The sequence below is a fragment of the Hyla sarda genome, chromosome 11 (assembly GCF_029499605.1).
Source record: "Hyla sarda isolate aHylSar1 chromosome 11, aHylSar1.hap1, whole genome shotgun sequence".
NCBI classification, from domain to species: Eukaryota; Metazoa; Chordata; class Amphibia; order Anura; family Hylidae; genus Hyla; species Hyla sarda.
Window position 1 is genome coordinate 24,636,576 of NC_079199.1, and position 15,989 is coordinate 24,652,564.

Here is a 15,989-nt window from a genome sequence, read left to right on the forward strand (position 1 = left end):
GCTCTATGGAAGAGACGAGGAGGCACAAACGCTGCATCCTCGCCTCTCCTATAGTGATACATGGAGGGTGTGTGTGTGCCGCAATGTCATGCTGCAGCTGACACGCCTCCTGCAAGGGAGAGCCGCTTCAATGCTGGTGGGGGCAGTATCATGTCTGGAGGAAACCGGGCACTGCCCATCACCTGCCCAATACCATCCCTACAGTGATCATGGTGGGGGCAGTATCATGTCTGGAGGAAACCAGGCACTGCCCATCACCTGCCCAATACCATCCCTACAGTGATCATGGTGGGGGCAGTATCATGTCTGGAGGAAACCAGACACTGCTCATCACCTGCCCTGTACCATCCCTACAGTGATCATGGTGGGGGCAGCATCATGTCTGGAGGAAACCAGGCACTGCCCATCACCTGCCCAATACCATCCCTACAGTGATCATGGTGGGGGCAGCATCATGTCTACAGGAAACAATAGAAATATTAATCCTTCCAGTACTTATCAGCTGCTGTATGCTCCACAAGAAGTTATTTTCTTTTTTGATTATTTTTCTGTCTGACCACAGTGCTCTCTCTCTGCTGACACCTCTGTCCATTTCAGGAACTGTCCACAGCAGGAGCAAATCCCCATAGCAAACCTCTCCTGCTCTGGACAGTTCCTGACATGAACAGAGGTGTCAGCATAGAGCACTGTGGTCAGACAGAAAATAAATTCAAAAAGAAAAGGACTTCCTCCGTAGTATTCAGCAGCTGATAAGTAATGGAAGGCTAAAGATTTTTAAATAGAAGTAATTTACAAAGCTATTTTGCCTGACCTCAAGGAAAGTGTGCAAAATTGTTAGGTATAATAATAAAAATTTATGTATATAAAAATTATAGAAAACCGTGCTTCAATTATAATATATATTTAACTTTATTAAAATTATCAATATCCAATGTACTATATATCTTCACACATTGGATATTGATAATTTTAATAAAGTTAAATATATATTATAATTGAAGCACGGTTTTCTATAATTTTTATATACATACATTTTTATTATTATACCTAACCATTTTGCACACTTTCCTTGAGGTCGGGCAAAATAGATTTATTTGTATATATATTCCTTACACCTTGGGTATAGGTGTACCCTTAAAGCTTTCTATACCTGATCCTGCAATGAGCCATGAAGGCAGTAGGTATATATCCTAATTTTATCAGCAGATTCCCATACACATATATTACACTTTATTATAGTATTTGCTGGTGACAAACAATGTTTACAATTTATAATGCTGTGTATTCTGATGTAACAATATTTTCCGGGCCTGAAAAAACTTGAATAAATACAATCTTACCTTTGACATGAACAATGGCTGCTCTGGATGAGGAGACCCCCTTAGGGTTGTGAGCGTCACATGAGAACACAGTAGTCTGATGGATTCCTGTGCATAAAGAGAACAATATTAATACTGGTCATATCCTAGTTACATATATTGAATACCAGTCTGTATTTACATTCTATAGACACTGTACAACCAAAAGGTAAAAACTGCAGGTTCATTCTCTGAAATCTGGATCTATCTTGAGCATAAGAACCCTCCATCCCAGACCAGTCTTCTTGTGGTGGCCATAAGTGGTCAGAAGGCCGAATGGACTGATTTATGCAACTCTTATGGGTTTTATTGACATTATGGAACTGCAAGATACTCTGTTTTAGTAGCTTAAAGGGGTACTCCACCCCTAGACATCTTATCTCCTATCCAAAGGATAGGGGATAAGATGACTGATCACGGGGGTACCGCCGCTGGGGACCCCCACAATCTCGGCTGCGGAACCCCCAACATTAGGCGCACGGAGTGAACCTCGCTACGTGCCGGATGATGGGTGGAGGCTCGTGACGTCACGGTCACGCCCCACCTGTGACCTCACGGCCATGTGACGGCACTTGCAATTAGGGGGCGTGGTCGTGACGTCACAAGCCTCGAGCGCTTAATCTCTAAACGGTGGGACCTCCGCGATCAAACATCTTATCCCCTTTAAGAGTGGTAAGCTGTTTGCATAACTCACACTAACCTCTATGGGAGTTACATAAAGTCTCCAAACAATCTTCTTGAATGTTTTGCTCTTTCGATCACCTTAGACTGCTCAAACAGACTGAATAGAGACAGTGGGCCATTGTTCCAGGTAGATGTCGTTCCCTTCTTTGGGTAGGCCATAGATGTCGAAATGGAAATATCCCTTTAAAACCTTATAAACAAGGCACTTCTTACAGATTAGGGTTGTAATTCTTGCTAAATTATGGACCTTTACAATAGTTTAGAGATAATCTGGGATTTTTACCATAAATAAAATAGTTTTTAATCCCCAACTATAATCCCCAGCGCACACAAACAACATCAACAATGGCCTCTGAGCAATTGAATTAACGTCCATTGTCCTGTTAGCTCAGCAGAGCAGAACAATGGATCCTCTCCAAATGTTTCCATTCTGTGATGGTGTGAACTTGGCACCTGCATGTTTACAATTTAACACCAAACAAAGCCTTCGCTAGGACTGCCGAAAACCCATGTACAGAACATCTTGTAGAACAAAACATACAAGTCACTAGCTATCAGATCAATGACCGAAAATGCATTGAAAAAAGACTGGCTGAGACCATGGAGGAAAGGCTATAAAATACATGCTTCTACTATTGTGTTCTAAGATTTGCATTTTAGGAATTCAGCCCATATCTAAATGTATACATTATACCAACAACAATAGTCCAAAGGTATAGTGGCACTATTGCTACAAAAGTGGTCAGGTTAACTGGGCAGTGGCACTTCTATCACTGCGGGAGACCGAAGTCCTAAGTACACGGGTCCAGCGAACAGAGTCACTAATATCAACTAGTATAGAGGAAACACGTTTACCTGCACTCACCGCTAGGCTTCAGACAGCCGACTCCGCTTCATCTGCTTGAACGGATGTCCCCGGTTCCAGACGTGATGCAGGTCGCTCAGGAGACTGCCGTCGGTTTCGCACTATGTACGATTCTTTCGGCATCGTATACAAGGCCAGAAGAAGCGCATGTATCGCAAAATCTTAAGGTCCACCTGATTGATCGCACCTTGCGAAGGCTCAGCAAACCAGTGCCAATTACAAATATGGCCGCCTCTTATTGCCAGCCCATGTAAGAGCGCCTCTAGTTTAGACAGTCCTCTGTTAGCTAAACTGTAGCCAGTCTGGATTTACAGCATATCTAGGTTATATGCCATATAAGTATTTTGTTAAATGTTGTTGGTGTAATATCAACTAGTAAAGAGGAAACACAGTTACCCGCACTCACCGCTAGGCTTCAGCCAGCCGACTCAGCTTCATCTGCTTGAACGGATGTCCCGGTTCCAGACGTGATGCAGGGCGCTCAGAGGCGACTGCCAGCGGTTTCGCGCTATGGGCACTTCTTCCAGCCTTGAATACGAGGCGGGAAGAAGTACACATACTGTAGCGCAAAACTGCCGTTAGTAAACTGCCGACAGTAAAGAGGAAACACGGTTACATGGTGAGTGCGGGTAACAGTGTTTACTCTTTACTAGTTGATATTATACCAACAACTTTTACAGAGATTTTAACAAAATACTTATATGGCATATAACCTAGATACGCCATAAATCAAGACTGGCTGCAGTTTAGCTAACAGAGGACTGTCTAAACTAGGGGTGCGGCCAATCTTTGTGATTGGAGCTGGTTTGCTGAGCCTTCACAAGGCGCGATCAATCAGGTGGACCTTACGATTCACGTTTCTGAAATGTCAGCTTGTAAAATCTCCAGACATTCCAGAGTCTGAAGGGGTCGGCATAATATAATATAGGACCGCACAGGAATGCGTCGTCTCAGACGGCTATGTTTTACGTGTGGAGTCCACAGAAAGAATGAACAGGTTAATTCTTACTGCGGACACTGAAAACATCTGGCATGGAAATTTCGCCATGTGCACAGCGCAGTAGAATCCCGTTGAATACAATGAGACTCTGTTGCTCTGCACTCTGATGGAATTCCGCACAGAAATTGCGGACATGTAAACATTGCCTTACTGTCAGCCGCACTTGACCTGTTTAACCATGGCGGCTGATATTCATAATTTAAATGGCTGCACAAAAGATTCGAACAAGCTGACCGCTGGCCCTTTTACACAGGTTCCTAGGAACACTCATTTATCCGATAATGGGCCAGTGTAAAGGGGTCTTAAAGAGTACCTGTTATGATTTTATTAAATGTTATAATCCTCCCAGTTCCCTGCCCCCATCATGATAATCCACCCCCTGCCTTTATTTTTTATTATTTTTTTAGTTTTCTGCCTTGATATTGCTCTGTATTTTCTGCTCAGTCTCAGTCAGATTCACAGACTGGGAAGGGACGTTCCCCAGCAGACGTGACATCATCTGAAGCCATACAGGGGAGAACTTCCTCCCACACTCTGTAACACACAGCCCAGAGCTGTTCAGTGTGAAATGAGCTATGAATGGCTAAGGCTGCACACACCCCTCAGCACTCCAGACTGCATTTCCTGATTTTGGACTTCTGCCAGGCCAGCAAAAGTCCAAAGTATGTGCAGAGATGGGGGGGAGGGAATGTGCTCTGGACAAGTAGGGAGACACCTAGTGGCAGCTTTTTTAACAAAGTACATTAGAATTATTTTTTATTTGACATAAGTAGTGCAATAGCAAAAATGTGTTTTAATGACAGTGCCCATTTAAGGCATATGCCCTTTTCACACTATACATTAATCCGTTTTTTAAGATCCGTTATATGTTCCGTTATGAAAACCCTGAAAATCGGCCGTTAAACGGGCGTTACAAAATCCCATTATAGTCTATGTGATTTTTACATTATTCGTTTGAACCCGTTATAGCCCCTTATTAATAACAGAGAGGTGTCTATATGGCTGCAGCAGACGAAACACAAGTGGAAATAAACTATATTAAAGGGGTACTCTGCTGCTCAGCATTTGGAATAAACTGTTACGAAACACTGGAGCCGGCATCGGGAGCTCGTGACATCATAGCCCCGCCACCTCATGATGTCACAACCCGCCCCCGGCTGTCGTGACGGCTGTCAACAAATTCCATTGGAACTAGGACCACACAGACCTGCACTGTCACCATTGATGGCAATGCATTCCTGGCAGATTTACGATTAAAGAATGGACATGTACATTCTTTCAGCAGGTACGGAATCCTATATTTCTGTGGCGGAATTTTGTAGTGTGAAGGTAGCATTGCTGTCTGTGCCAGAATGTGTGCCAGAATTGAAAAGAAACAGACTAACTCTCTTTTACTGAGGAAACCCGAAAAAGGGGCGTGTCTGATATTTTCACAAAAACCCAAAATACAGTATTTACTAAGGTTTCCACAGAAAATGTGGTGGATTTGAGCTTAGGGAAAACCCTACAGATCAGAGCAGGTGTTAAAAAAGCAAAATGTAGGGAAAGTGGAAAATGTAGGAAAACCTTAGTAAATACCGTGGAAATTTTTTTTAGGGAATTAAAACCCACAAAGAAAACTCAACTCCACTCTTGGTAAATCATTGAGTTGTATGCAAGGTTGTGGACTGCAACAGTTATTCAATAATTGAAAATCAATAGTGCAACAAAGTGTGTATCCAAGACCTTTTCATGGAGTTAAAACTAGTATATAGGCAAAAGTACACTGCTCAAAAAAATAAAGGGAACACTTAAACAACACAATGTAACTCCAAGTCAATGACACTTGTGTGAAAACACACTGTCCACTCAGGAAGAACACTGATTGATAATCAATTTCACACAATGTTGTGCAAATGGAACAGACAACAGGTGGATATTATAGGCAATTAGCAAGACACCTCCAATAAAGGAGTAGTTCTGCAGGTGGTGACCACAGACCACTTCTCAGTTCCTATGCTTCCTGGCTGATGTTTTGGTCACTTTGAATGCTGGCGGTGCTTTCACTCTAGTGGTAGCATGAGACGGAGTCTACAACCCACACAAGTGGCCCAGTTAGTGCAGCTCATCCAGGATGGCACATGAATGCGAGCTCTGGCAAGAAAGTTGGCTATGTCTGTCAGCGTAGTGTCCAGAGCATGGAGGCACTACCAGGAGACAGGCCAGTACATCAGGAGACATGGAGGAGGCTGTAGGTGGGTAACAACCCAGCAGCAGGACCGCTACCTCTGCCTTGGTGCAAGAAGGAGCAGGAGGAGCACTGCCAGAGCCCTGCAAAATGACCTCCAGTAGGCCCCAAATGTGCATGTGTCCACTGAAACTGTAAGAAACAGACTCCATGAGGGTGGTATGAGGCCCGACATCCACAGGTGGGGGTTGTGCTTACAGCCCAACACCATGCAGGACATTTGGCATTTGCCAGGGAACACCAAGATTGGCAAATTCGCCACTGGCGCCCTGTGCTCTTAACACATGAAAGCAGGTTCACCCTGAGCAAATTTGACAGATGTGACAGAGTCTGGAGACGCTGTGGAGAATGTTCTGCTTTCTGCAACATCCTTCAGCATGACTGGTTTAGCGGTGGGTAGTAATGGTGGAGGGTGGCACTTCTTTAGGGGTCCGCACAACCCTCCATGTGCTTGCCATAGGTAGCCTGACTGCCATTAGGTACCGAGATGAGATCCTCAGACCCCTTGTGAGACCATATGCTGGTGCGGTTGGCCCTGGGTTCCTCCTAGACCTCATGTGGCTGGAGTGTGTCAGCAGTTCCTGCAAAAGGAAGGCATTTATGCTATGGGGTGGCTGCCCGTTCCCCAGTCCTGAATCCGATTGAGCACATCTTGGGCATCATGTCTTGCTCCATCCACCAACGCCACGTTGCACCACAGACTGTCCAGGAGTTGGCGGATGCTTTAATCCAGGTCTAGGAGGACATCCCTCAGGAGACCATCCGCCACCTCATCAGGAGCATGCCCAGGCGTTGTAGGGAGGTCATACGGGCACATGGAGGCCACACACACTACTGAGCCTTGTCACGATGCCGGCTGGCAGGTAGTGGACCCTCTGTGCCAGAGAGGGATTGGCGTGGACCGTGCTAGTGGACCGGTTCTAAGCCACTACTGGTTTTCACCAGAGCCCGCCGCAAAGCGGGATGGTCTTGCTGCGGCGGTAGTGACCAGGTCGTATCCACTAGCAACGGCTCACCTCTCTGGCTGCTGAAGATAGGCGCGGTACAAGGGAGTAGGCAGAAGCAAGGTCGGACGTAGCAGAAGGTCGGGGCAGGCAGCAAGGATCGTAGTCAGGGGCAACGGCAGAAGGTCTGGAAACACAGGCAAGGAACACACAAGGAACGCTTTCACTGGCACTAAGGCAACAAGATCCGGCAAGGGAGTGCAAGGGAAGTGAGGTAATATAGGGAAGTGCACAGGTGAAAACCCTAATTGGAACCACTGCGCCAATCAGCGGCGCAGTGGCCCTTTAAATCGCAGAGACCCGGCGCGCGCGCGCCCTAGGGAGCGGGGCCGCGCGCGCCGGGACAGAACAGACGGGGAGCGAGTCAGGTAGGGGAGCCGGGGTGCGCATCGCGAGCGGGCGCTACCCGCATCGCGAATCGCATCCCGGCTGGCAGCGGGATCGCAGCGCCCCGGGTCAGAGGACGTGACCGGAGCGCTGCAGCGGAGGGAGTGAAGCGAGCGCTCCGGGGAGGAGCGGGGACCCGGAGCGCTCGGCGTAACAGTACCCCCCCCCTTGGGTCTCCCCCTCTTCTTGGAGCCTGAGAACCTGAGGAGCAGACTTTTGTCAAGGATGTTGTCCTCAGGTTCCCAGGATCTCTCTTCAGGACCACAACCCTCCCAGTCTACTAAAAAAAAATTTTTCCCTCTGACCTTTTTGGCAGCCAAAATTTCCTTGACCGAGAAGACGTCCGAGGAGCCGGAAACAGGAGTGGGAGGAACAGATTTGGGAGAAAAACGGTTGAGGATGAGTGGTTTGAGAAGAGAGACGTGAAAGGCATTAGGGATACGAAGAGAAGGAGGAAGAAGAAGTTTATAAGAGACAGGATTAATTTGACACAAAATTTTGAAAGGACCAAGATAGCGTGGTCCCAACTTGTAGCTAGGGACACGGAAGCGGACATATTTAGCGGAGAGCCATACCTTGTCTCCAGGGGAAAAAACGGGGGGAGCTCTTCTTTTCTTATCCGCGAACCTCTTCATACGTGGAGAAGCCTGTAAGAGAGAATTTTGGGTCTCTCTCCATATAATGGAAAGGTCACGAGAAATTTCATCCACAGCGGGCAGACCAGAGGGCAAGGGGGTAGGGAGGGGGGGAAGAGGGTGACGGCCGTACACCACGAAAAATGGGGATTTGGAGGAAGATTCAGAGACCCTGAAGTTATACGAGAATTCGGCCCATGGAAGGAGATCTGCCCAGTCATCCTGGCGGGAGGAAACAAAATGTCGCAAATAATCACCCAGGATCTGGTTAATTCTTTCTACTTGTCCATTGGACTGGGGATGATATGCAGAGGAAAAATTTAATTTAATCTTGAGTTGTTTACAGAGAGCCCTCCAGAATTTAGACACGAATTGGACCCCTCTATCCGAGACAATCTGCGTAGGCAACCCGTGAAGACGAAAAATGTGTACAAAAAATTGTTTAGCCAACTGAGGCGCAGAAGGAAGACCAGGAAGAGGGATGAAATGTGCCATTTTGGAGAATCGATCAACGACCACCCAAATAACGGTGTTGCCACGGGAAGGGGGTAAATCAGTAATAAAATCCATACCAATCAGAGACCAAGGCTGTTCGGGGACAGGCAGAGGATGAAGAAAACCAGCGGGCTTCTGGCGAGGAGTCTTATCCCGGGCACAGATAGTGCAGGCTCGCACAAAGTCCCCAACATCCGTCTCCAGAGTCGGCCACCAATAGAAGCGGGAGATGAGTTGCACAGATTTCTTGATGCCCGCATGACCTGCGAGATGGGAGGAGTGACCCCATTTGAGGATTCCGAGGCGTTGGCGTGGAGAAACAAAGGTCTTTCCTGGAGGAGTCTGCCTGATGGAGGCAGGAGAAGTGGAGATCAGGCAGTCAGGTGGAATGATGTGTTGCGGAGGGAGATCAACTTCTGAGGCATCCGAGGAACGAGAGAGAGCATCGGCCCTAATGTTCTTATCGGCAGGACGAAAGTGAATCTCAAAATTAAATCGGGCAAAGAACAGAGACCACCGGGCCTGGCGAGGATTCAGCCGTTGGGCAGACTGGAGGTAGGAGAGGTTCTTGTGGTCGGTGTAGATAATAACAGGAAATCTTGATCCCTCCAGCAGATGCCTCCATTCCTCAAGTGCTAATTTAATGGCTAGAAGCTCTCGATCCCCGATGGAGTAGTTCCTCTCCGCTGGAGAGAAGGTCCTAGAGAAAAAACCACAAGTGACAGCATGCCCGGAAGAATTTTTTTGTAGAAGAACAGCTCCAGCTCCCACTGAGGAGGCATCAACCTCCAATAGGAAGGGTTTGGAAGGGTCAGGTCTGGAGAGCACGGGAGCCGAAGAAAAGGCAGACTTGAGTCGTTTAAAGGAGTCTTCTGCTTGAGGAGGCCAGGACTTGGGATCAGCATTTTTTTTGGTTAAAGCCACGATAGGAGCCACAATGGTAGAAAAATGTGGAATAAATTGCCTGTAATAATTGGCGAACCCCAAAAAGCGTTGGATAGCACGGAGTCCGGAGGGGCGTGGCCAATCTAAGACGGCAGAGAGTTTGTCTGGATCCATCTGTAGTCCCTGGCCAGAGACCAAATATCCTAGAAAAGGAAGAGATTGGCATTCAAACAGACATTTCTCAATTTTGGCATAGAGTTGGTTGTCACGAAGTCTCTGAAGAACCATACGGACATGCTGGCGGTGTTCTTCTAGATTGGCAGAAAAAATTAGGATATCGTCCAGATATACAACAACACAGGAGTATAACAGATCACGAAAAATTTCATTGACAAAGTCTTGGAAGACGGCAGGGGCATTGCACAGTCCAAAGGGCATGACCAGATACTCAAAGTGTCCATCTCTGGTGTTAAATGCCGTTTTCCACTCGTCCCCCTCTCTGATGCGGATGAGGTTATAGGCGCCTCTTAAGTCCAATTTAGTGAAGATGTGGGCACCTTGGAGGCGATCAAAGAGTTCAGAGATGAGGGGTAAGGGGTAGCGGTTCTTAACCGTGATTTTATTAAGACCGCGGTAGTCAATGCAAGGACGTAGGGAGCCATCTTTTTTGGACACAAAGAAAAATCCGGCTCCGGCAGGAGAGGAGGATTTACGGATAAAGCCCTTTTTTAGATTCTCCTGGACGTATTCGGACATGGCAAGAGTCTCTGGGGCAGAGAGAGGATAAATTCTGCCCCGGGGTGGAGTAGTACCCGGGAGGAGGTCGATAGGGCAATCATAAGGCCTGTGAGGAGGTAGAGTCTCAGCTTGTTTTTTGCAGAAAACATCCGCGAAGTCCATATAGGCCTTAGGGAGACCGGTTACTGGAGGAACCACAGAGTTACGGCAAGGGTTACTGGGAACCGGTTTTAGACAGTTCTTGGAACAAGAGGACCCCCAACTCTTGATCTCCCCAGTGGACCAATCCAGGGTTGGGGAATGAAGTTGAAGCCAGGGAAGTCCAAGGAGAATCTCCGAGGTGCAATTGGGGAGGACCAAAAGTTCAATCCTCTCATGATGAGATCCGATGCACATAAGAAGGGGCTCCGTGCGGAAACGTATGGTACAGTCCAATCTTTCATTATTTACACAATTGATGTAGAGGGGTCTGGCGAGACTGGTCACCGGGATGTTGAACCTGTTGACGAGAGAGGCCAAAATAAAATTTCCTGCAGATCCAGAGTCCAAGAAGGCCACTGTAGAGAAGGAGAAGGCAGAGGCAGACATCCGCACAGGCACAGTAAGACGTGGAGAAGCCGAGTAGACATCAAGGACTGTCTCACCTTTGTGCGGAGTCAGCGTACGTCTTTCCAGGCGGGGAGGACGGATAGGACAATCCCTCAGGAAGTGTTCGGTACTAGCACAGTACAGGCAGAGGTTCTCCATACGGCGTCGTGTCCTCTCTTGAGGTGTCAGGCGAGACCGGTCGACCTGCATAGCCTCCACGGCGGGAGGCACAGGAACAGATTGCAGGGGACCAGAGGAGAGAGGAGCCGAGGAGACGAAACGCCTCGTGCGAACAGAGTCCATATCTTGGCGGAGTTCCTGACGCCTTTCAGAAAAACGCATGTCAATGCGAGTGGCTAGGTGAATAAGTTCATGTAGATTAGCAGGAATTTCTCGTGCGGCCAGAACATCTTTAATGTTGCTGGATAGGCCTTTTTTGAAGGTCGCGCAGAGGGCCTCATTATTCCAGGACAATTCTGAAGCAAGTGTACGGAATTGTACGGCATACTCGCCAACGGAAGAATTACCCTGGACCAGGTTCAACAGGGCAGTCTCAGCAGAAGAGGCTCGGGCAGGTTCCTCAAAGACACTTCGGATTTCCGAGAAGAAGGAGTGTACAGAGGCAGTGACGGGGTCATTGCGGTCCCAGAGCGGTGTGGCCCATGACAGGGCTTTTCCGGACAGAAGGCTGACTACGAAAGCCACTTTAGACCTTTCAGTGGGAAACAGGTCCGACATCATCTCCAGATGCAGGGAACACTGGGAAAGAAAGCCACGGCAAAACTTAGAGTCCCCATCAAATTTATCCGGCAAGGATAGGCGTAGCCCAGGAGCGGCCACTCGCTGCGGAGGAGGTGCAGGAGCTGGCGGCGGAGATGACTGCTGAAGCTGTGGTAGTAACTGTTGTAGCATAACGGTCAGTTGAGACAGCTGTTGGCCTTGTTGCGCTATCTGTTGTGACTGCTGGGCGACCACCGTGGTGAGGTCAGCGACAACTGGCAGAGGAACTTCAGCGGGATCCATGGCCGGATCTACTGTCACGATGCCGGCTGGCAGGTAGTGGACCCTCTGTGCCAGAGAGGGATTGGCGTGGACCGTGCTAGTGGACCGGTTCTAAGCCACTACTGGTTTTCACCAGAGCCTGCCGCAAAGCGGGATGGTCTTGCTGCGGCGGTAGTGACCAGGTCGTATCCACTAGCAACGGCTCACCTCTCTGGCTGCTGAAGATAGGCGCGGTACAAGGGAGTAGGCAGAAGCAAGGTCGGACGTAGCAGAAGGTCGGGGCAGGCAGCAAGGATCGTAGTCAGGGGCAACGGCAGAAGGTCTGGAAACACAGGCAAGGAACACACAAGGAACGCTTTCACTGGCACTAAGGCAACAAGATCCGGCAAGGGAGTGCAAGGGAAGTGAGGTAATATAGGGAAGTGCACAGGTGAAAACCCTAATTGGAACCACTGCGCCAATCAGCGGCGCAGTGGCCCTTTAAATCGCAGAGACCCGGCGCGCGCGCGCCCTAGGGAGCGGGGCCGCGCGCGCCGGGACAGAACAGACGGGGAGCGAGTCAGGTAGGGGAGCCGGGGTGCGCATCGCGAGCGGGCGCTACCCGCATCGCGAATCGCATCCCGGCTGGCAGCGGGATCGCAGCGCCCCGGGTCAGAGGACGTGACCGGAGCGCTGCAGCGGAGGGAGTGAAGCGAGCGCTCCGGGGAGGAGCGGGGACCCGGAGCGCTCGGCGTAACAAGCCTCATTGTGACTTGTTTTAAGGTCATTACATCAAAGTTGGATCAGCCTTTGATTTTGAATGTGACTCCATATCCAGACCTCCATGGGTTGATAAATTTGATTTCCATTGATAATTTTTGTGTGATTTTGTTGTCAGCACATTCAACTCTGTAAAGACGAAAGTATTTCATACGATTAGTTAATTCATTCAGATCTAGGATGTGTTATCTTAGTGTTCCTTTTATTTTTTTGAGCAGTGTAATTCAAATTTTGGGGATTTTGATTGCAGGACCTTGGTGCCACTGCAGTCTTTGAGCCAAAGCCAGAAGGAATAGGACATATAAAGGAAGGACTTACACTTCTCTTCCCTTATGGATTCACTTCTGACTTTGACTCAAAAACTGCAGTGGCAGTATTCCAAAAACGGCCAGAAAAAAAAATGGAAGTCATTAGGAGCTGGGTTTTCCGATACTGACACTGCGCTGTTTGGGACATGGAAATCGGCGTGTTTTCTGTATCCAAAACAGCACGGTTTATGCCTGTGTAAACGTACCCAAGTTATCACCTCAAGCTTTATCCCGATTTCATCTATTACCCCTGCTTCAGGTTGGACTGTTGCTATACTGAACAATCCTAAACTACTTACTATTTGCTAAATAAAGTTATAGGGTAGGATCACATGCAGTACATCCGTAGCGTATTTAAAGGGGTACTCCGTGTGAAACATCTTATCCCTATTCAAAGGATAGGTGGATAAGATGTTCGTTTGTCGGGGTCCTGCCGCTGGAGACCCCTGTGATCTCCGGGCCGGCAGCATAGTCGTCCAGAACTCAGACGTTATGCCATGCCCCCTCTATTCATGTCTATGGGAGGGGTACGTGACAGCTATGTACCAGCCGTCACTGCCCCTCACATAGATGTGAATGGAGGGGGCGTGGTGGAGATCGCTCCGTCCGTGCCGGAGATCGAGTGGGTCCCCAGCGGCGAGACCACCTTGATCTAACATCTTATTCCTTATTTTTTGGATAGGGGTAAGATGTTTCCAGCGGAGTACTCCTTTATTGCCATGGATGTGCTGACGGCAGTCACAAGAGTAGCTCTGCATCTCTGCTTCTAGCGAACACAGAGAGCTACCCAGCCGCAGCAGGGAGCTTGCTCTTGTGACTGCCGTCGGAGCATCCGCAATGTGAAATACACTGCGGATGGGCTATGTGCGACCCTACCCTTAAAGATAATTTGTATATAATTTGGATGGGGGGGGGGGGGGCGTATTTATAAATATAATTTGTGTGGGTGCTCATTCTCAAGGAGCCACGTATTGCTGTTTACCAGGGTTATTTTACGCTGAATTATGTTATCTTAAGATCAGGGATCTTAGCACATATACTGTTGCAAAACATTTTCTACTTGTGTATGCGTGACAAATCAATAAAATGCCAGGGAAAGAAAAAAAAATGCAGGAAATGAGTCATGCTTTATTACTAATACTACTACAATAGCCAGGGCTTTTTATTTTTGGTGGAAATGCTCTTGTAATGTATTCTATTCATAAGAGTTTTTATTCTGCCTGTAACATAGAAGTTGTGTCTGTAGAGGAAAAAAAGGGGGCAAGGTGGGATTTACAGAATAAATAGAGCAGAATAAACTGCAACAAGGACAAAAAAGTACATTCTCAGGTTTCATGTGCCTAATTAACTCTATGACAGAAGTGCCCCCAGTGTATATCTAGCTCTACAGTCTGCAGCATTGTATAGAAAACAAAACACACACATATATGTACGGTATATACATACATACATACATACATACAGGGGCATAGCTATAGTGGTAGCAGTGGCAGCGGGGCCCTGGTGCCTAAGGGGGCCCCAAAGCACAACTGCACCATAAGATTTGGCAAGCTACAGCACACACACACACATATATATATATATATATATATATATATATATATATATATATATGTAGCTTGCTATGTGACCTATTGTAAGACCTGTTATTAAAGGAGCAGTCCAGTGGTGATAGGGGGATAAGGATAGGGGATAAGTTTGAGATCGTGGAGGGGCCGACCGCTGGGGCCCCCTGCGATCTCCTGTACGGAGCCCCGACAGCCCGCAGGAAGGGGGCGTGTTGACCTCCGCACGAAGCGGCGGCCGACACGCCCCCTCAATACAACTCTATGGCAGAGCCGAAGCGCTGCCTTCGGCAAAATCCGGCTCTGCCATAGAGATGTATTGAGGGGGCGTGTCAGCCCCCGCTTCGTGCGGGGGTCGACACCCGCTATCTGGCCGGAGAGCCTGGCCCCCGTACAGAGAGATCGCAGGGGGCCTCAGCGATCGGACCCCCCGCGATCTCAAACTTATCCCTATCCTTAGGATAGGGGATAAGTTTTTCACCACTGGACTACCCCTTTAAGCCTATATTTTTATGGAATGAAAGGCAGGTTTGGTAGAAGGCCAGCGGCGTGTGATGTCACAGTGTGTGACGTCACGCTCCGCCCCTCAATGCAAGCCTATGGGAGGGGGCGTGACAGCTGTCACACCCCCTCCCACAGGCTTGCATTGAGGGGCGGAGCATGACGTCACACGCCGTCGGCCCTGTGGTCGCAGGTAATCAGACCCGGAGCGAACATGCTCCGGGGACTGATCTTTACTGGGGGGCTGCGTGCAAGATCACGGGACCCCCGCGATCAGGCATCTTATCCCCTATCCTTTGGATAAGGGATAAGATGTCTAAGCGCCAGAGTACCCCTTTAAAACTAGGTAAGAGTCAGTCTGCACTGACAGGCTGTAAAAAAACCTCTGTTGAGAGTTGAAGTCCTGAGTTAGGCAGCCTTTAAAAGCATGCTCCACTGGAAAACATTTTCTTTTAAATCAACTGGTGTCAGAAAGTTAAACAGTTTTGTAAATTACTTCTATAAAAAAAATCCCAATCCTTCCAGTACTTATCAGCTGCTGTATAATACACAGGAAGTTCATTTCTTTTTCAATTTCCTTTCTGCCTGACCACAAGTGTTCTCTGCTGACACCTCTGTCTATGTAAGGAACTGTCCAAAGCAAGAGAAGTTTGCTATGGGGATTTGTTCCTACTCTTGACAGTTCCTAAAATTGACAGAGGTGTCAGCAGAGGGCACTGTGGTCAAGCAGAAAGGAAATTGAAAAAGAAAAGAACTTCCTGTGTATTATACAGCAGCTGATAAGTACTGAAAGGATTGGGATTTTTTTTTTATAGAAGAAATTTACAAAACTGTTTAACTTTCTGGCACCAGTTGATTTAAAAGTAAATGTTTTCCAGTGGAGTAACCCTTTAAAAAAAAACAAAAAACGGACATTTACTTTGTGGGAATAACAAATTTTTATTGTCTGTTTCGTTAGGTGGCTGGTACTAGAAAGCCACTTGTATAA

At 47.9% G+C, this 15,989-nt stretch overlaps 1 protein-coding gene across 1 annotated transcript in view; it reads right to left on the minus strand.

The window, feature by feature from the left end:
* TYRO3 (TYRO3 protein tyrosine kinase) overlaps positions 1-15,989 on the minus strand; it is a 186,608-nt gene that overhangs the window by 90,544 nt on the left and 80,075 nt on the right. The window contains exon 6 of the mRNA XM_056546671.1: positions 1,341-1,427. Within this exon, the coding sequence (XP_056402646.1) occupies positions 1,341-1,427 (87 nt within the window). The remainder of the gene's footprint in view (positions 1-1,340; positions 1,428-15,989) is intronic.